The sequence below is a fragment of the Anolis sagrei genome, chromosome 2 (assembly GCF_037176765.1).
Source record: "Anolis sagrei isolate rAnoSag1 chromosome 2, rAnoSag1.mat, whole genome shotgun sequence".
In the NCBI taxonomy this organism is placed as follows: Eukaryota; Metazoa; Chordata; class Lepidosauria; order Squamata; family Dactyloidae; genus Anolis; species Anolis sagrei.
Genome location: NC_090022.1, coordinates 95,314,315 through 95,335,287, shown reverse-complemented (window position 1 = coordinate 95,335,287; position 20,973 = coordinate 95,314,315). Strand labels below are relative to the sequence as shown.

Here is a 20,973-nt window from a genome sequence, read left to right as displayed (position 1 = left end):
GAGGAGGGAGCAAGCTTGTTTTCTGCTTCCTTGGAGACTAGGACGCGGAACAATGGCTTCAAACTACAAGAGAGGAGATTCCATCTAAACATGAGGAAGAACTTCCTGACTGTGAGAGCCGTTCAGCAGTGGAACTCACTGCCCCAAAGTGTGGTGGAGGCTCCTTCTTTAGAAGCTTTTAAACAGAGGCTGGATGGCCATCTGTCAGGGGTGATTTGAATGCAATATTCCTGCTTCTTGGCAGGGGGTTGGACTGGATGGCCCATGAGGTCTCTTCCAACTCTTTGATTCTATGATTCTATATTTTATAAATCTACCCAGGGGCTTCTAAAGTTATATGGCAGAATGGCAGTAATGATAAAACAGAAGAGTTTGCTACCCAAGGGATGAGATGCTTCTGAATGACCAGCTCCATCCAAAAAGTATGTGAGAAAAGCTGCAGTTCTTACGTGGCTCCCATTTATATTTGGAACATAAAAATCAACAACTTAAAGCTTTATTGTAGTTTCTAAATATAAACAAGAGCTGGAATTCAATCAATGTCCATTTCAGGAAGTTTCTTCTCTGTTGATGCTTGGGTCACTGGTTCAACCCCTGAGGTGCCAGGGCCGCATCCTCTTGGCCTTCTATTGGACCTCTTTTGGAGGTTCCACCTTCGGTTTTGGTCTGTTGATACATATAGTTATCAGTTCCTAAAATGAACGAGTTGGAAATAATAAGCACAGCAGGAAATAAATACTGTATGGATACACTTCTGCACACCACATTACCACATATACGTACGTGAACAAATCAAAGCCCCATTTAATGTAGTTTGAATCTAGTGGTCAGATTACAGGCTTTCACAAAAGCATGCAAAGGAAACCCCGTAATGTGCATCAGTGTGTGTAACCACCACCCAGGCCTCAAACTGGTTCCAGAATTTTCTATATAATCATCTGCAAAATGAAACCACTGCCACAGATGCAGGCAAAACATCAGCAGATAATGCTGCTGAAACATGGCCATACAGGCCATAAAACTCACAAACCCAGTGAAGCCACTTTCTTCAACATTGGTTTGAAATTCCATTAAATGGTCAATGTTGGTGAGGCCTGGGTCTGAATATAGCATGACTTTCACATAGATTTACATCATAACTGAAAATAACTGTAATGGGGAGAGCATGGAATCAGGACTTCTTACAGAGAGAAGTCTTATTGACACATGTCTGTAAAGGCCAGATACAGAGCCTGCTCTGAAAGTCTTCAAGATTTCATGTGAACCCATGCCAAGATGCAATTAAACTGGTGCTTGTCTTTCAGTAGTGTTTAAATATACAGTAACTACCGTATTAAATAATTACCTATCTCATCTTGTTAAAGCACGGGGAATTGGGATCACTAAAGTGCTGATAAGGGTCTTCCTGGGACAGCTGAGTCATACAACGCCAGCAGAAGTTCTTATTGCACGAAGTGCATGTCATTCTATTGCAGCCATCTATCTTCTGATAATGGTCACAATTGGTGGTGGGAGAAAAGGAAACACAAAGAACTTCAAGAATCAATTCAGTCATATGCCACAAAAAAGCTATGCATCACTCTTGAATTTTAGTAAATCCCATAAGGCCTCCCCCTTCTTTCCCCCACCTTTTGAACATTAGTTTCCTGGTTAAAGTACTAACACATTCCATTAATGGGACAAGGAATCTACTCATTCATCAGTGGCCTTTGTCACTCTCCCAGACTATTAGGGAGGAAGCACTTTACATCAAGCTCTTACAGATAAGACAAGGCATTAAATTAAACAGTTTCTGGAGGCAAACTTGCCTAGGAGGGTTTGTTTGCAAGGTAGTATAGGAGAGAAGTTAAAGCCTCATAGACATTTGCTCTCTCTTGCTACCCATAGATACTGTGGCAGTTGGCATATTCAGGGTGGATAAAGCATAATAGATAACATTGTTGTTTTCAACCTCATGAGTCAAGTGTAAATATGAAAAAAGTCAACATCGGTGTTCTGCCCTGCTTCTTATTTAATCAGTTCATCTCCAAAACTTTTAGCCAACAGCACTTTAAACATAGGGCATAATTGTTTTGGATAAAGAATAGAATATATGTAATTTATATATGCGAGCCACCTGGATATAGCAGTTTGAGTGTTGGACTAGGATTCTGGAGAACAAGGTTCAAATCCCTGTATGGCCATAGAAACATATTGGATATCCTTGGATAAGCTTCAAAGGAAAGCAAATCTTACCAAGAAAACTTTGCGGAAAAGCATTAGTGTGCCATAAGCTGGAAAATACTAGAAGGCACACAAGAACAACAACAGCATACACACATACATACTGTGCAGTACCATATATAATGTTATACAATGCAATATATGTTTTACTGTTGTGTATATCTGTGTTAAAGGGAAAGGGAAAGGCTTCCCTTGACATTAAGTCAAGTCTGACTCAAGGGGGTGGCGCTCATCTCCATTTCTAAGCTGAAAAGCTGGCATTGTCCATAGACACCTCCAAGGTCATGTGGCCAGCATGACAGCATGGAGCACCGTATCTGTGTTATATGGTGTGTGTTTTTAACTTTTGTATCCATTCAAATGTGAATTGTAGCATGCTAATATGCAAAATATTATTGTGGCATCTTTGACACCAACTGTGAGAAAGAAGTTACTAGTATTTTTGTGGAATTGTATCAACGTTTTCAGATGCAATGTAGTGTGCTTCTTTTAGGTTGTCTTTTAGGTTGTCTTGTCTGTCACCCCTCAGCTCAAAGAAGATAATTTGATAGTTAATATTGTAACTTTACTTCCATTTTTTTTAAAAGGCAGGAATTGTTGGCCTTATGAGATGGTGATGCCACTTTCCCTTCTCTACAGAATGACCCTTGACTTATCCACAGATGATATCAACATCCATAATTTAGTCCCCAAACCTGCACTCAGCTTTTTTTTTCCATGTCAGGAGTGACTTGAGGAACTGTAAGTCACTTCTGGTGTGAGATAATTGGCTGTCTGCAAAGATGTTGCCCAAGGACGCCTGGATGTTTTACCATCCTGTGGGATGCTTCTCTCGTGTCCCCATATGGGAAGCTGGAACTGACAGATGAGAGCTCCTTGGATTCGCTGCTTTAGGTCAGCAGTCCTTGCCGGCAAAAGGGTTTAACCCATTGCGCCATTGGGAGCTCTGCACTCAGCTTATATATATGAGGTCAACTTGTACACAAATATAAGTGTATACGACAGTCCTCACAGTGGCTGTCCTGTCTCATTGCTGAACAGGGTGTAAAGAAGATAAAATATGAAGCATCACCTATAGGTGAAATATCTAAGAAGCTATCTATAGGTGAAGTGTGATACTGAAGCTTCACACTTCAGTATCAAAAGAAAACCCTTACACATTATGACTTTCCCATCTTGTATTCTCAATCATGCTCTACTTCCTGACAGCAGCTCAATTGCATTTATTTATTTACAGTATTTATACCACACCCTTCTAACCCCTAAGGGGACTCGGAGTGGCCAATGAGTCACAGAATTCATGAGTCACAAAAGCCAGAGATTGTCTCATGCTTATAAAAGCATTTTTATGAAGAGAACTAGCTGTACCCACCACGTGTTGCTGTGGCCAATCTTACCTCCCTCTTTCTCTCTTTTCTTTCTCTCCTTCCTTCCCTTTTTTTCTTTCCTTCTCTCCTCCCTCCCTCCCTCCCTCCCTCCCTTCTCTACCTCTTTCCTTCCTTCCCTTCCCTTTTTCTTTCTCCCCTTTCTTCCTTCTCTACCCATTCTCGGACTGTAACTCCCAGTTGTCCTCCTGATTAATCTGTCTACCTACTATCTATCTATCTCTATCTAATCTATATGTCTTCTCTGTCTGGAGGATTGCTGGGAGTTGCAGTCCAGGAATAGGAAATAGAAAATATGTACGGATTGGGATGCTCTCGGATAAATCCAAGGAGAAGTAAGCTTGCAGCTTGGAAGCAGTGCATTTGAAGCATCCACCTCCCCTAAAAGGCCTGGTTTAGGGGATGTTGGGAGATGTCGGTTTCGCATATGCACTGTATTGTCATTTAGCTTATTGGGGGTTTTAAGTACTTTCTGCTGTTTTTCAGGGAGGGGTTTGTGAGTGATGGTCACTTCTTGATCTGTTAGGGGTGTTGTGTCCAAATTTCGTGCCAATTAGTCCAGTGGTTTTTGAGTTACGTTAATCCCACAAACGAACATTACATTTTTATTTATATAGATTATTTTTAAAGACATTTCTACCCCACTTTCCTCATTTTACTTTCCATTCCCTTTAGAACTGCAAAAGAGGATTTGATAGGAAGAATCCCAGTCTGGAATTAGTAAGATTATTTTCTGGAAAGGTCTGACAAACTGAGCTTTTTACTTACTTGGGACTGTGGAAGGGCACTCCAAAGGCCCAAGTTATCCCACAATGAGTGGGATTGGTATCTGACAATTTTCAGAACAAATATATTGTGGTTTCCCCCAAGTCCCCATTCTCTGCCACAATCTCACCTCTATAGGAGCTCTGCAAGAAGGACACGATTTTGAATAGTTTTTCAACCATTCCTTACTTTCTATTTCCTCTACAGCCGATCGGAGTAGTCTTTTCCCATAATGTTTCTCTAAAAACCTTTTAGTGGTTTCATCTGCTGCAAGATACTCCTTCAAAAATGCGGCAAACTTCCCTAAGAGAAAGAATGTAACATAAGCAACTTGCAAAACATGTAATGCGCTTAACAAGTTTTGCCTCGTCACACTAGAGAAAAATCCACTTAAAATCCAGTTTTTGCCTCCTGCACAATTCTGGGGTTTGCAGTTTAGGGAAGAGCCTTTAACAGCCTCACTAAACTACAAACCCCAGAATTCAGCAGGAGGCAGAAACTTGATTTTAAGTGGATTTTTTCTCTCTAGTGTGATGAAGTGGACAAAACAAATGCTCTTGTGGCTTAGTTTTGCATACTCAACCTAGAGAGAGCTGTTAATACAAGCCATGAAGAAGTGTTATTTGATCAAAATCCTGCACAATTTATACTATGAGATTATTAATTCAGATAATTAGTTACATGATTATGCTACAACCAGTTTTATAGTTGTTTTTTTTTTAAAAAAAATTTATAACAGAACATCAGAGCTGTTGATGTTACTTTTCTGCCACCAAACTGTTCTCCCCCTGTACTTCATAGGCAGTACATCTTCCCATACTGGATTGAAGAGGCACAAAAATACCAACAGAAAGGATGAGAAGCTAATACAATAACAGACAGCCAGACAATAAGCTTCACCCTTAAATAATTTCACTTAAAATATCCCAAATGTCCACATCAAAAGGAAAAGTAGGTCCATTAAAGCATTTTGCATCCTAGCAGTCCCAAAGTACATGTTGTTTCCTCTTGTATTCAACTCACCTGAAGCAATTTTGCAAGACTGGACACCATGATAAGTTTTCTTACAGACTGTACAGAAGGCATAACCACAATTGCAACAAATGCCAACAGTACAAGATGGCTCCTGCATCACCGGTGTTTGGCAGCCTGGACGTGGGCAGTATACTACGTCTGTCATCAAGTCCAAGGTGGATTGAAGCAGCAGGCGGTCGTAACGGGCAAAAAGGTGCTCTTCCACCAGCCCTTTAACCTGAAAAAGCAATCAATAAAATGATGGGTTGGTGAATTCTGCTTCTCTGAATATGAGGAATCCCACAAAGGCTGCATGGGCTTCTTGGTGTAAAGAGAGATTATTGGGTTGCTGTGAGTTTTTCAGGCTGTATGACCATGTTCCAGAAGCATTCTCTCATGATGCTTTCCTTATATCTATGGCAGGCATCTTCAGAGGTTGTGAGACTTGTTGGAAACTAGGCAAGTGAGGTTTATATATCTGTAGAATCTCCAGGGTGGGAAAAAGAAGTCTTGTCTCTTGAGGCAAGTGTGAACGTTGCAATTGGTCACATTGATTATCATGTAATGACCTTGTAGCTTCAAAGCCTGGCTGCTTCCTGCCTGGGATAATCCTTTGTTGGGAGGTGTTAGCTGGCTCTGATTGATTCATGTCTGGAATTCCCCTGGTTTGTTTTTTTTTAGTGTTGTTCTTTATTTACTGTCGTGATTTTAGAGTTTTTTTAAATGCTGGTAGCCAGATTTTGTTCATTTTCATGGTTTCCTCCTTTCTGTTGGAATTGTCCACATGCTTGCCATAGATGTGGGCGAAACGTCAGGAGAGAATGCTTCTGGAACATGGTCATACAGCCCGGAAAACTCACAGCAACCCAGTGATTCTGTCCATGAAAACCTTTGACAACACAGAGATTATTATTACAACCTTTTAATATATTTTATCAATTTTTTTACCTGCCCTGGAGTTGCAACTGAATGGCATTTTGGTTCTGGACAGTTCAGGCAATGGACTTGCCCATCTTTGATTTGAATTTCAAAGTAATCCTTTACACACGCCTTGCAGTACACATGCCTACAGTCCAGAAATAGCATACATTCATTTCCCAACTTGTCCGAAAAGCATATATTGCAAGTATGCATTTTACTGTTGAAGCGTTTTTCTTGTTGAGCAAGGTCAAAATCTAGAATTTCTCTGATCAATCTGGCTCTTCTGTTAGGGGTTTCTTCCTGTGCCATGGCACCACATGCTGCACCATAGCAAACTTCCTCGTCGTTTGTCCTGCTTTGCTCTTGCTCTTGTCCACATATTTTTGGTTCAAAAGCAGAGGTAATATTCAGATAGGCAAGGGTTTCTTCTTTGAGAAACTGTATCCAGGCAAACAAAACCACAGAGCCTTTGTTTTCTTCCCATAAGGTGTCTAAGTGCTTGCAAAGTTCAGTGAGCTAGAAAACAGAGATAAATATAAAACCATCACCTTCCTTCCAATAATACTATTTGTTTTTTAAGAAAGTGTCAGATTTCAAGACCGAGGCACAAGCACATCAAGGCTGCTACAATATACATTTCTGAAATGAAAGAAGAGAGACTCTTATGCTCTGATTCAGGGCACATTTATTATTTCTCTTGTGTAGTGCAAAGTAAATTATCAGCTAAGTGCACAATTACTCTCATTTAGCCTAAACCTAAGAGCAAATATTTACCCTCAAAAGAAAAAAGGCAGTGTTGAATAAATATATTGCCTAGGAAAGGTGCTTGGAGCTATAATACTTTCAGCATAGCACAGAATACAAAATAAGATGAGCAATTGTTTGAAAACTAAAGGGAATTTGGATGAAGCATTAGAGGAGAAAAACAGCATTTCATGTGAGAGGGAGTTGGCTGCTTATTCCACCTGTATTAGGCCACTTCCAAGACACCATCATTCTATGTGAGCAAATAATGTTTTGCTCATATTCGTATTTAGTACCCTACTTCATACAATACTTGCATGGATATGTGTATATGCATCACAATGAGCAGAGAGCAGCCTTGGAACTTATAAAATCATAGTTAGAAGAGACCTCGTGGGCCATCCAGTCCAATCCCCTGCCAAGAAGCAGGAAAGTTGCATTCAGAGCACCCCGACAGATGGCTATCCAGCCTCTGCTTAAAAGCCCCCAAAGAAGGAGCCTCCACTGTAGTCCAGGGCAGAGAGTTCCACTGCTGGAAGTTCTTCCTAATGTTCAGGTGGGATCTTCTTTCCTCTAGTTTGAAGCCATTGTTCTGCATCCTAGTCTGCAGGGCAGCAGAAAACAAGCCTGCTCCTTCCTCCCTATGACTTCCCCTCACATATCTATACTTCATGTCTGTGGTCTTCTCAGAACCATTTTTAGACCCTCTTTTTCTCCAACTCCACTCCCCAAGACCACTAGTCTCTTAATCAGAAAGGGAGATCTGCTTCTTCTGGAAGCAATGTTTAAATACAAATAATACCTGTGTTCCAAAAACATAAATTGACCTCTTGCCTCCCCCCCTCTCTCTCAGGGAAGGGGGCATTTGTGGCAGAAGAAAGATGGCCTCTGGGTTTAATGCTTTCATTTACACCTACCAAAGTAGTAATAGAGTAGTGTTTAGACTCTTGGACTAAAGAGTCCAGGAAACCAGGGTTCAAAATGCCACGTGGCAATGAAAAACTTGCTGGCTCATCCTGGGCAAGTCACACTCCCTTATCCAGAGGGAAGGCAACAGTGAACTCAATCTGATTAAATCCTGCCACGCAAACTTTATGGTAGGATCATACGTCACAGTCAACTTGAAGGAGCACAATTATAACATTAGCATCCCAGCTATGGGCAGACAACAAATGAAAAATATTTTCTGATAAGACTTTAAAAAAAAACTAATGCCAGCCATGCTGAAATTAATTGAAGTGTTAAAACTGTGTAGCCTTTAGAACAATTAAAATTGGGTTTTCCCTCATGTCAGGAGAAACTGCAAGTCACTTCTGGCATGAGAAAATTGGCCATCTGCAAGGATGTTGGCCAGGGCATGCCCAGATGTTTTGATGTTTTTTACCATCCTTGTGGGAAACCTCTTCCATGTCCCCACATGGGAAGCTGGAGCTGAGAGAGGGAACTCAACCCTTTCTCCCCGGATTCGAACCACTAACCTATTGGTCAGCAGTCCTGCTTTTTTTTTTTGGTCGTGTCAGGAGCAACCGCTCCTGTTGTGAGAGAATTGGCCGTCTGCAAGGACGTTGCCCAGGGGACGCCCGGATGATTTCTGATGTTTTATCATCCTTGTGGGAGGCTTCTCTCATGTCCCCGCATGAGGAGCTGGAGCCGATAGAGGGAGCTCATCCGCCTCTCCCGGGATTTGAACCTGTGACCTGTTGGTCTTCAGTCCTGCCAGCACAAGGCTTTAACCCACTGCGCCACCGGGGGCTCCAATTAAAATGGTGTAAAAGAAACATAATTTGACATAAGGCACCATGAAGCTTCACTTGCCGCTTCTAGAGGACAGTCAACTAGCCCATTAATCCTTTCCTCCCACCTTTTTCTTAAAACCATTCTGGTGAACACCATGAAGCATGAAAGATCTGTACCAACCTGTTCTTGGGAAAGCCACTCACTGCTGAGGGTGAATGCAGGTGGGGAAGCTGACGGGTAATCTGCTGGAAATTCAAAGTTCAGCACTATTGGAGGTAAAAAGGAAACTGTGCATTCAAACCTGTTATTCTGAAGATTCTCTGCTTGTTTGCCTGAAACAAAAGAAATCTCACAGTGTAAGGACAATGCAACTTTAACGTTATGCTGCTTAATACAATTATTTGATCAGATGCCTGTAAAATGTATCAGTTTTTTAAAAGCATTTTAGTAGCAACTCATTCAAAGCAGGATGGTGCTGTGGGACTGCATGCTGGCTCCTCCCAGGACAAACACTCACTTCTTCCTGGTTCCTGGTTCACAGAAACCACTGCTTGCCAAAGTTACCAATCCATCAGGGTTTATAACTCTATTGTTATTATGTTTGCTATTCTCTGCAGGCATCACATTAGGACACTCCCACACAATGAAAAGCTAACATGGGGTGATAACGGAGTTACGTCAGAACTGCTTTGGGCTGGAAACTATTTTTCTTAGGGAAAGACAAAAGGCATCGGTTGTGTGCCTTTTTGAAATCTGAAACAAAATACACAATTTTGTTCAACAATATATTTGTTTTAAGAGTAGCATTGTTTTGGATTATATATATGAATATATAATCTAAAATATATGTTTAAAAAACCATTAAGTAGGAGCAAAGAGACAGATGAGGAAGAGATCAAAAATGCCACGATGGGTGCATGGTTGGTGCCTGTGTACAAAATATATTTCCAAGAAATCAATCCTTTTAGGCCATCAAGCAGCCTAGCTCCAGGCGTGGTTACAGGCCACTGTTCCAAGATTATGACAACTGGCATGGGACACAGAAAAATCTCTTTTAGGTAAAACAAAGCCATATTTGGGCAGAAAACTCCATACAATTGATAGCAGGTGTTGTTGCCCTAAACCTCAGAGATTAAGATTGTCTGGGGAAGGCCTGCTGTCAGTCCTGCCTCCTTTGCAGGTGCAGCTGGTGGAAATGAGAGACAGAGCCTTCTCCGTGGTTGCCCCTCAGCTGTGGAACTCCCTCCTCAGTGATATCAGAACAGCTTCCTCCCTCCTGGCCTTGAGAAGGAAAGTGAAATTCTGGCTCTGGGGTCAGGCCTTTGGAGATTAACTACAGTGCAATAATAGCTACGGAATTATGTTCAATGACTTTTGGAATGTCCCCGGATTATGATTCTGGATGGCATGATGTGTAATAGTTATTTTAATGTTTTATATGGAGCCCCCAGTGGCGCAGTGGGTTAAACTGCTGAGCTGCTGAACTTGCTTACCAAAAGGTCGCAGGTTCGAATCTGCGGAGTGGGGTGAGCTCCTGCTGTTAGCCCCAGCTTCTGCCAAACTAGCAGTTCAAAAACTTGCAAATGTTAGTAGATAAATAGGTACTACTCTGGTGGGAAGGTAACAGCGCTGGCCACATGACCTTGGAGGTGTCTATGGACAACGCCGGCTCTTCAGCTTAGAAATGGAGATGAGCATCCCCAGAGTCGGATACGACTAGACTTAATGTCAGGAGAAAACATTTACCTTTACCTAATATTTTATATGCCTTTGATGTGCATTTCATTTTAATTTAAAATCTTTAACTTAATGTATTTTAACTGTTTGTTGTTCAAAGGCATTGAATAGTTGCCATAGGTAAAGCCGCCTTGAGTCTTCCTTCGGGGTAGAGAAAGGAGGGATAGGAATAGAGTAAATAAATAAATATTTTATTTACTGTTTACAGTGCTGATGGTATTTACTATCTGTAGATATATTACAATTAAAGGTTTATTCCAAGGCTCCTTCGCCCTTTCACACTATAATGTTATGATTGTTACCTTTAATAATAATAATAATAATAATAATAATAATAATAGCTTTATTTATAGACCACCTTCTCTCCCTGAGGGGACTCAGAATGGTATTCTTTTAATGACTAAACATTTTCGAGGAACATATGAGAATAATTTTGTCTATAAAATAGACCAAGCACATGATTCAGTACAGAATTCAGAGATAAGTGAAGGCTTTTTGCAACCCTCCATAGATGCCATCTGTATAAAAGCAATACCATGGGTTTTCATCTAACCCTAGGTAGTGAAAGCCATCTGGTCACAAGGCACACGAACCAAACTTGGAGTGGTTGTCTATGGCCAGAGCAAGTCTGCATCCAGAGGGAGTGGAGACACAACTGAGAATGTGTGTAAGAAAGAAGGGGGACTCACCACTCCACAACAGGGTGAAGTCCTCAGGCAGGTCCACTAAAACTTGGATCTCTCCTCCCCGGCCTGAGGGCGCTCTCTTGAATTCGTCTTCATCATAAATACTGGCCAGAGCAAGGAGCTCGTCCTCCTGAGCGTCTCTGTCCCCAGAAGACATCCTGAGTGCTGTGCTTGGAATTAGTTGAGCAGTCCACTGGCTCTGTAATTACAATGCCTGTGTTAGAGGGAAACTGGAGAACTTGTTGGGACTCCAACCCCATTAACCACGACCAAACCAAGGACTCTAGAGTAGTGTTTCTCAACCTTCCTAATGCCACGACTCCTTAACACAGTTCCTCATGTTGTGGTGACCCCCAACCATAACATTATTTTTGTTGCTACTTCCTAACTGTAGTTTTGCTACTGTTAAGAATCGTCATGTAAATATCCGATATGCAGGATGTATTTTAATTCAATGGACCAAGTTTGGCACAAATACCTGATACGCCCAAATTTGAATACTGGTGGGGTTGGGAGGAGGATTTATTTTGTCATTTGGGAGTTGTAGTTGCTGGGATTTATAGTTAACCCACAATCAAAGAGCATTATGAACTCCACCAATGATGGAATTGAACCAAACTTGGCACACAGAACTCCCATGAGCAAGAGAAAATACTGGAAGGTTTGGTGGGCATTGACTTTGAGTTTGGGAGTTGTAGTTCACCTACATCCAGAGAGCATTGTGGACTCAAACAATGATCCATCTGGATCAACTTGGCACGAATCCTCAATATGCCCAAATGTGAACACTGGTGGAGTATGGGGAAAAATAGACCTTAACATTTGGGAGTTGCAATTGCTGGAATTTCTAGTTCACCTACAATCAAAGAGCATTCTGAACCCCACCAGATGGAATTGAACCAAACTTGGCACACAGATCTCCCATGAGAGACTAGGACGCGGAACAATGGCTTCAAACTACAAGAGAGGAGATTCCATCTGAACATTAGGAAGAACTTCCTGACTGTGAGAGCCGTTCAGCAGTGGAACTCTCTGCCCCGGAGTGTGGTGGAGGCTCCTTCTTTGGAAGCTTTTAAGCAGAGGCTGGATGGCCATTTGTCAGGGGTGGTTTGAATGCAATATTCCTGCTTCTTGGCAGGGGGTTGGACTGGATGGCCCATGAGGTCTCTTCCAACTCTTTGATTCTATGATTCTATGATTCTATGATTCTATGACTAACAGAAAACACTGGAAGGGTTTGGTGGACATTGACTTTGAGTTTGGGAGTTGTAGTTCACCCACATCCAGAGAGCACTGTGTATTCAAACAATGATAGATAAGGACCAAACTTGGCAATATACCCAAATGTGAACACTGGTGGAGTTTGGGGAAAATAGACCTTGACACTTGGGAGTTGTTGTTGCTGGGATTTCTAGTTCACCTACAATCAAAGAGCATTCTGAACCCCGCCAAGGATGGAATGGGGCCAAACTTCCCACACAGAAACCCCATGACCAACAGAAGATACTGTGTTTTCTGAAGTGCTTTGGCGACCCCTCAGACACCCCCTGGCGACCTCCCCCCTCAAGGGTCCCGACCCCCAGGTTGAGAAAGGCAGCTCTAGAGCCCTGAGTCCTTGCTCAGCCAGGGAAATACTCTGCGCGGCCTTGGGCAAGCCACACCCTCTCAGCCTCAGAGGAAGGCCAAGGCAGAGGGCCTTCTTCCACTCAAAAGAAACTTCAGGGTTTTGGTTTCCATTCTCCCAGTTCCAAGTCTCGCAAGGAGTGCGAGGTCCCCAGCGACCCGCTTTCCCTTCCCCTCTCGGGCTGGTCCCGTGCCCGGTAGAAAGAAGCCTTTTGGAAACCAGGAAGTCAGGCGGGGCTCTTTCCCTGAAGATGGGTCAGTAGTAGGGACAACCCCCCCCCCCCACCCTTTGGGAAGCTGCGCGCCGGGGTGCCTTGCCTTCGGGGGCTGCCGGAGTGAAAGGCCAGGGAAGTGGCAAAGGGCTGGCAGCAGGCGACCCCCATCCTCTTTGGGGGCCACCCCGCCCCACTGCCCCTTACCTGGCGCCACAAGCCCCGCCGGATCGCCCTCGCTTGGGCAGTGGCAGCTCACCGGTCCTGGCTCTCCTCGCCCTCCTCCTCCTGCTGCTCCTTCTGCTGCTGCTGCTGTTGCCGGGAATCCCCTGGCAGCCTGCCCTCATCCGGGCTCCTCCCTCCGCCGCTCGGGCTCTTAGCAGCAGGGAAAGGGCGAGGAGAGCACGGGACGCCGCTGAGCTGGGCCAAAGTAGCCCTCGGGCACCGGCAAAGGAAGGCAAGCTGGCAGGCAGCCTTGGCTTGCAAGGGCGCCTCTTCACTGCAACCCAAGCTTGGCACCCCTTGGACTGCCCTGGCTCACAGCTATGGCATCCCGGGAGTGGTCATGTTACATTCTCAACCTGGGGGTCGGGACCCGTGGGGGGTCGCGATGGGGTGTCAGAGGGGTCGCCAAAGACCATCAGAAAACACAGTATTTTCTGTTGGTCATGGGGGCTATTCATGGGAAGTTTGGTTCAATTCTATCCTTGGTGGGGTTCAGAATGCTCTTTGATTGTAGGCGAACTACAAATCCCAACAACTACAACTCCCAAATGTCAAGATTTATTTTCTCCAAACTCTACCAGCGTTCATATTTTGCCATATCCATGCCAAGTTTGGCTCTGATCCATCATTGTTTGGGTCCACAGTGCTCTCTGGATGTGGGTGAACTACAACTCCCAAACTCAAGGTCAATGCCCACCAAATCCTTCCAGTGTTTTCTGTTAGTCATGGGAGTTCTGTGTGCCAAGTTTGGTTCAATTCTATCTTTGGTGGAGTTCAGAATGCTCTTTGATTGTAGGTGAAGTAGAAATCCCAGCAACTACAACTCCCAAATGACAAAATCAACCCACCCAACAATGATGGATCTTGACCAACTTGGCACGAATCCTCAACCCCACCAGTATTCAAATTTGGGCATACTGGGTATTTGTGCCAAATTTGGTCCTGCATATTGGATATTTACATGACAACTCATAATAGGAGCCAAATTACAGATGTGAAGTAGCAATGAAAATAATGTTATGGTTGGGGGTCCCCACAACACGAGGAACTGTATCAAGGGGTCATGGCATTAGCACAGTTAAGAAACACTGCTTGACAAGGTCTTGAGCCTGCACTGCTTAAAAGAGTTACTGCCTCACCAAACTGCAACTTCCAGGATCCCCTAGCATTGAGGGCCCTTCCACACAGCCCTATATCCCAGAATATCAAGGCACTACCTCTAAGGATGCTTGCCATAGATGCAGGTGAAACGTCAGGAGAAAATGCCTCTAAAACATGGCCATATAGCCTGGAAAAACCTACAACAACCCAGTGATTCTGGCCATGAAAGCCTTTGACAATACATCGCACTATATCTGCTTTGAACTGAGTTATCTGAGTCCACACTCAGATAATGTGGGATTTTCTGCCTTGATATTCCGGGATATAGGGCTGAGTGGAAGAGCCATGCAGTTAAAGTAGTGTCAAACTGCATTCATGACACAGTGGAGCCTTTTCTGTGTCAAGAACAACTTGTGAAACTGCAAGTCGCTACTGGTGTGAGAGAATTGGCCGTCTGCAAGGACGTTGCCCAGGGGATGCCCAGATGTGTTACCATCCTGTGAGAGGCTTTTCTCATGTCCCCGTATGGTGAGCTGGGGCTGACAGAAGATGCTCATCTGCGCTCTCCCCGGATTCGAACCTCCAACCTGTTGGTCTTTACTCCTGCTGGCACAAGGGTTTAACCCATTGCGCCACTGGGGGCACTGAGAGGGGTGAGCTCCCATCTGTCAGTTCCAGCTTCCCATGTGAGGACATGAGAAGTCTCTCACAGGATGGTAACACATCCGGGCATCTCCTGGGCAATGACCTTGCAGACGGCCAATTCTCTCACACCAGAAGTGACTTGCAGTTTCTCAAGTCGCTCCTGACACGAAAGAAAAAAAAATCCCACAGTTGCATTCTCCAACTGGCTCTGGAATGCAGATTGAGGGTGCATATCCACTTTGACACCCCTTGTACTCCACACGATGGGATCCTGGGCATTGGGGAAGTGCCTGCCGTCCTTCTTGTTGGCAGAGAAGGCAAAAAGAGCTTGTAGGACAGCTCCCAGGATCCCTCACCCTGAGTCCTGGCAGTTCAAGGGTGCCAAACTGCATTGCAGATCCACCCTCCCTGGCCAAGATTTTTTGTCAAGAAGGAAGTGCAGAGATGAAAGCTGTCATTTAGGTTTAGCAAAATAGTCAGCAAAAGAGAGTAGGACTTTGAAGAGCATAACGAAGAACCCCAACAAGATACTCTAGTGTCGATATATACAACTCAGTACTAAAATTAGGATTGTTTTGCCCCTGCAGCTCCCTTTTCTGGGTAAAGTTGACAAAGTTGGACACTGAAGAAAGTGATTAAAAAGATAAATCAACTCCTGAGAAATATGCTGGAGGACTGTGAAGGGGACTGCTATATATACCTTGTACAAAGATTTATTTTGGACCCAAAATGTAATTAGCCAGGCTGGTGCTTGAATGGGAAATGTAGCAACTGGAGACCTGTGCACCAGAGCTCGACCCAGGGCTTTAATGGAAGCCCCATTCAAACATCTGCTTTTTAGACCGATTTGTATCATTTGAACTTCTCTCACCCACTTCTCTAGTAATGTATTTGGTGAGGATGACTGAACAGCAGAACTATCCACATGGTTTGCCTTTGAAGACTGTTTGGTCCCATGGGCGGCAGCCAGACTACTCACTGGAGCGGAGTACAGGGAGCACACTACCCTTGTTACACCAGCTCCACTGGCTGCCAGTCTGCTACCGAGCACAATGCAAAGTGCTGGCTTTAGCTTATAAAGTCCTAAACGGTTTCGGCCCAGCTTACCTGTACAAATGTATCCCCTCCCCCCCCCCCCGAACCATCTCAGAGGTTAAGATCATCTGGGGAGGCCCTGCTCTCGGTCCCACCTCCCTCGCAGGTGTTATTGGTGGGGCTGAGAGACAGGGCCTTCTGAGTGGTGGCTCCTTGGTATGAAACTCCCTTCCCAGCGAAATTAGATCAGCGCCCTCCCTCCTGGTCTTCAGAAAAAAGTAAAAACCTGGCTATGGGATCAAGCCTTTGGAGAGTAAGCAATACAAGGAATGATCAGGATCATGTGCAATAGATACTGATATTTGGAACAGCCCTGTAATGTTAACATTTACATTAATGTGTTTTTAACTCCTCGTTTTAATGATTAAATGTTGCATTTTAATGATTTGATAGCTGTTATTGTTTTATGTTAGGTTTTTATGTGAGGCATTGAATGTGAGACTACTGTAGTTAAAAAAGGTGAGAAAGGAGACAGTGTCATGGATTGAATAATCTGATTATGGGGCATGAATGTGTGAAGGGGATGTGGATTTTTCTGGGTTTTTCATGTCAAGCGTCTTGAGAAAATGCAAGCCATTTCTTGTGAGAAAATTGGCCATCTGCAATGATTGATGTTTTACCATCCTCTGGGAGGCTTCTCTCATGCCGCCGCATGGGGAGCTACAGCTCGACAGACTGGAACTTACCCTTCTCCCCGGATTTGAACAGCCAACCTGTTGGCCGACCAGTCCTGCCAGCACAAGGGTTTAACCCATTGCGTCACCAGGGGTTTCTGAATGTGGGATGACAAGACAGTAAAGAGCTGGTAGAGTATGATAGGCTCCACTGGCTGCCGATCCAATTCCGAGCAGAATTCAAAGTGCTGGTTTTGACCTACTAAACCCTATACGGTTCCGGCCCAGTGTATTTGTCCGAACGGATCTCCCTCTACATCCCACCTCGAAGTTTAAGATCTTCTGGGGAGGCCCTGCTCTCGACCCCGCCACTCTCACAAGTAAGGTTGGCGGGGACGAGGAGCAGGGCCTTCTCGGTGGTGGCCCCCCACCTGTGGAACTCACTCCCAGGGGAGATTAGATCGGCGACTTCCCTTCTGGCATTCAGGAAAAAACTGAAGACCTGGGTTTGGGACCAAGCCTTTGGACACACTGGCAACTAAATTAAAGATCTGACGATAGACAAGGACAAATGGAATGGAATGGATATATGGACTCTGAACCTGAGCATGAGATTGTTTTAATATTTTATTATGTATTGATGTTTTAATTTTAACTGTTGAATTGCTTTTTTGTACTTTGTATTGCTGTCAATTGATTTAGGCATCTTAATTGTGCCTCCTCTGTAAGCCGCCCTGAGTCCCCCCCCCCCTGGGGTGAGAAGGGCGGGGTATAAGTAGATGAAATAAATGGATAAATATGTGAGAGGAAGCCACAGGGAGGAGGGAGCAAGCTTGTTTACTGCTTCCATGGAGATTAGGACAAGGAACAATGACTTCAAACTACAAGAAAGGAGATTCCATCTGAACATGAGGAAGAACTTCCTGACTGTGAGAGCCGTTCAGCAGTGGAACTCTCTGCCCCGGAGTGTAGTGGAGGCTCCCTCTTTGGAAGTTTTTAAACAGAGGCTGGATGGCCATCTGTCAGGGGTGATTTGAATGCAATATTCCTGCTTCTTGGCAGGGGGTTGGACTAGATGGCCCATGAGGTCTCTTCCAACTCTTTGATTCTATGATTCTACAGCAATAGAAAAAACCAAACATACTATTGATTTTTGGTCACTGCTTAAGAAAACTAAGAGAGTATAAACAACATCCCTGCCTTCTGGTTCAGGGTCAGTTTTTTTTTCCCATGAGTGGTGAAATGGAGCAAAACTTTTGTTTACAATTATTATTTTACTTCATTTATATAATGCTTTTCTCCCCCCGGGGGGTGGGGAGGAATGGGACTCAAAAGCGGTTTCTAACATGTGGCAAAATTCAATGCCTCACATAAAATCCTAACATAAAACAATAACAGCTATCAAATCATTAAAATGCAACATTTAATCATTAAAACGAGGAGTTAAAAACACATTAATGTAAATGTTAACATTACAGGGCTGTTCCAAATATCAGTATCTATTGCACATGATCCTGATCATTCCTTGTATTGCTTACTCTCCAAAGGCTTGATCCCATAGCCAGGTTTTTACTTTTTTCTGAAGACCAGGAGGGAGGGACTTATTCGACCTTCCGTGTTATCCGACACTCTTATCTAACGCTCCTGCCCCGCCCCCCCCTTTTCCTCCAGCTTTTTCCCTTTAGAGGCCATATTAGTTTCCTGCTTTCTTCCCCATTTTGCTGGTAGCACTGTGCAGACTCCAGAGGAGCCAGAGCATAATGGTTCTGCCTTTCCTCCCTCCCCCTCCTCCATGCGCTGCAATGCTTCAGTCAGAGTTGGAAGGAGGAGCCATGGCTACAAGCAAGTTTGTAGGAAATATGCAAATAGAAAAGAATGAAGGTGGGCAGTTGTCTTGAGAGTTTGTGTAAGTGCACCTTTTCACTACAACTGTTTGTTGCGCTTTTTCCCATCAGTGGCGATTTCTCTCCTTGTGTCTGGAAAATCAAACAGAAGAACTCACTACTCACCACTGATCTCTGCCAGGATAGATTTGGACTTCAACTCCCAAAAGCCTCTATATTATCCGACATTTTCATTTATCTGACGTCCTGCCAGCCTGTTTATGTTGGATAAGCAAGATTTTACTGTATCTGAAAATATCCTCTCCCGAGAACATGTGCTATTTAGCTTGCAAAAACCCCTCTGCATTAATATATATTAGGTAGCCTGGGCATCACATGCTAACAGAGCACAAAACAAGCCTTTGTAAACAGGTCTCACCATTTCATGCACAGGAAATGGACAATGTTTGGACTAAAGGAGACTAGTACTGAAGTGTTTTAAGAAAGAGAAGCTAACAGAACAATGGGGCATAGCAGCACTAAAGCTTTTATTTCATTAGATGCAAAGGTTGCAGCTGTTGTTAGAAGACAACTGTTGATCAGATGCAATATTATTACTTTCTAAGTTGTAATTTAGATTCAAGGTATTTTGAGAAGCCCATAAATATTTGGTCTTACCTGGTAGTTGATAAGTTTATGCAGCTACAATGGTACTCTCACATGGGTGCAGCTAAAAAGTTATTTAAAACTCTAGTACATTATCAGTAGAGAAAATACCAAGCCCTTAGTCAAATTATTGCAATAAGGCCCAAACTGAAATGCAACAACGCGGAAGGGTAGAAAAGATGCATGAATTTTCATCAATGAATCCACTTCAGGTTTGCTTTTTGTCTGAGCAGGGAAGTGTTGCACAAGGAAGACTTGATATTATTTCTTTTGAAATACCAGGAATATGATATCCTATATCGATAATCAACATTTTGAAAAATCCAGTACAATCCAGTGCATTTATTTCTTGCAATGTGTATGGATATTTCCATTTTGATTTCAACACGTACATGTTTATGACAATTATCAATTACTAGAAGAACACAGTCGAGGTGTAGAGGAGCACATGAGCAAACTGATAGACCTTTTTGTTGTTGTTTCATTGGAAGGTAAAGCTGAGCACTTCCATGTGAAAGAAGCAAGCACTTGCTTCCAGGTTAGCAACTAATCAGAGCCATCCTTAAGTGCCAACAGCTAGCATTAAATCCTCTTTTCCTACAAGCAGGTACATAAACTAGAGACAGAAATTTACACATCCTTTCATATAACTGGGGAGACTTTACCATAAGTATACATATTTGCATATATCTGCTATGCTGCATATCAGATACACAACTTGATATCATGCCCAGGACATCTATGTTCATAAGGGAGTGTGGACATGACCTGAAAAAAAACAAGCACTCCAGTCATTTCAGTTCTCCGTATTTAGCGCAAACATGTAACCCATTCCATAGTGCCATATACTTCAATAGACTATTAATGGTACAGTGTAAAATTAAATTAAATTCCTGCTAGAAAATATGCCATTATTGCTCTTGTGCAGCAGAATCAGCCTGTCCCAAGAATTCTGGGATTCGTCTATCAATGGATAGACGTAATGCAACTGCGACAACCCACAGTATCAACTTAGTGGGGCATTCTTAATGAACAAAATTATTTCCAGTTGCATTTCGCCTCCTTTAAAAATGGGATTCACAGCAGGAATAGCATTGAAGTGAAGGGCCAAGTTACGACTTTATAAATCTACCTGGGGGCTTCTAAAGTTATATGGCAGAATGACAGAAATGATAAAACAGAAGAGTTTGCTACCCAAAGGATGAGATGCTTCTGAATGACCAGCTCCATCCAAAAAGTATAATGTGAGAAAACTGCAGTTCTTACATGGCTCCCATTTATATTTGGAACATAAAAATCAACAACTTAAAGCTTTATTGTAGTTTCTAAATATAAACAAGAGCTGGAATTCAATCAATCAATCAATGTCCATTTCGGGAAGTTTCTTCTCTGTTGGCGCTTGGGTCGCTGGATCAGTGTTCTGTTCAGTCGCCTGAGGTGTCGGGGTCGCATCCCCTTGGCCTTCTACGGGACCGTTTTGTTCTGCTGGTTTTTGATCCTCTTTTGGAGGTTCCACCTTCGGTTTTGGTTTGTTGACTATAGAATTACATGTCGTTATCAGTTCCTGAAATGAAAGAGTTAGAAACCATAAACACATCAGGAAATAAGTACTATATGAATACACTTCTGCAAACTACATTACCATGTATATGTACATGGACAAGAGACTGAATTCATGATGACTTCTTCTCTTTCATATAGTTGTGGGAAACATTATAACAGAAGTAATCCAGTGCCAAACCCTCATCCCAACCCTA

At 43.3% G+C, this 20,973-nt stretch overlaps 2 protein-coding genes across 4 annotated transcripts in view; both read right to left on the bottom strand.

Annotated features, from left to right (window-relative positions):
• Nucleotides 1-480: 480 nt before the first annotated feature.
• Nucleotides 481-13,373, bottom strand: LOC132768858 (E3 ubiquitin-protein ligase RNF14-like). 3 transcript variants are annotated; one of them, XM_067463699.1, is made up of 8 exons: nt 13,307-13,373; nt 11,216-11,411; nt 8,970-9,121; nt 6,336-6,824; nt 5,397-5,625; nt 4,504-4,676; nt 1,346-1,486; nt 481-692 (listed from the first exon to the last, which is right to left on the bottom strand). In XM_067463699.1, the coding sequence occupies exons 2-7, from the start codon at nt 11,367-11,369 to the stop codon at nt 1,346-1,348; spliced, it is 1,338 nt and encodes a 445-aa protein (XP_067319800.1). In that variant the 5' UTR covers nt 11,370-11,411; nt 13,307-13,373; the 3' UTR covers nt 481-692. The 3 variants fall into 3 exon arrangements, with proteins under 3 accessions (XP_067319800.1, XP_060621182.2, XP_060621183.2); XM_060765199.2 differs by having other exon boundaries at nt 13,255-13,369; XM_060765200.2 differs by having other exon boundaries at nt 481-666; nt 13,255-13,369.
• A 6,170-nt stretch (nt 13,374-19,543) lies between these two features.
• HSPA4 (heat shock protein family A (Hsp70) member 4) overlaps nt 19,544-20,973 on the bottom strand; it is a 29,636-nt gene continuing 28,206 nt past the window's right edge. Inside the window, exon 19 of the mRNA XM_060765202.2 lies at nt 19,544-20,780. Coding sequence (XP_060621185.1) covers nt 20,574-20,780 — 207 coding nt within the window. The 3' untranslated portion in view covers nt 19,544-20,573. The remainder of the gene's footprint in view (nt 20,781-20,973) is intronic.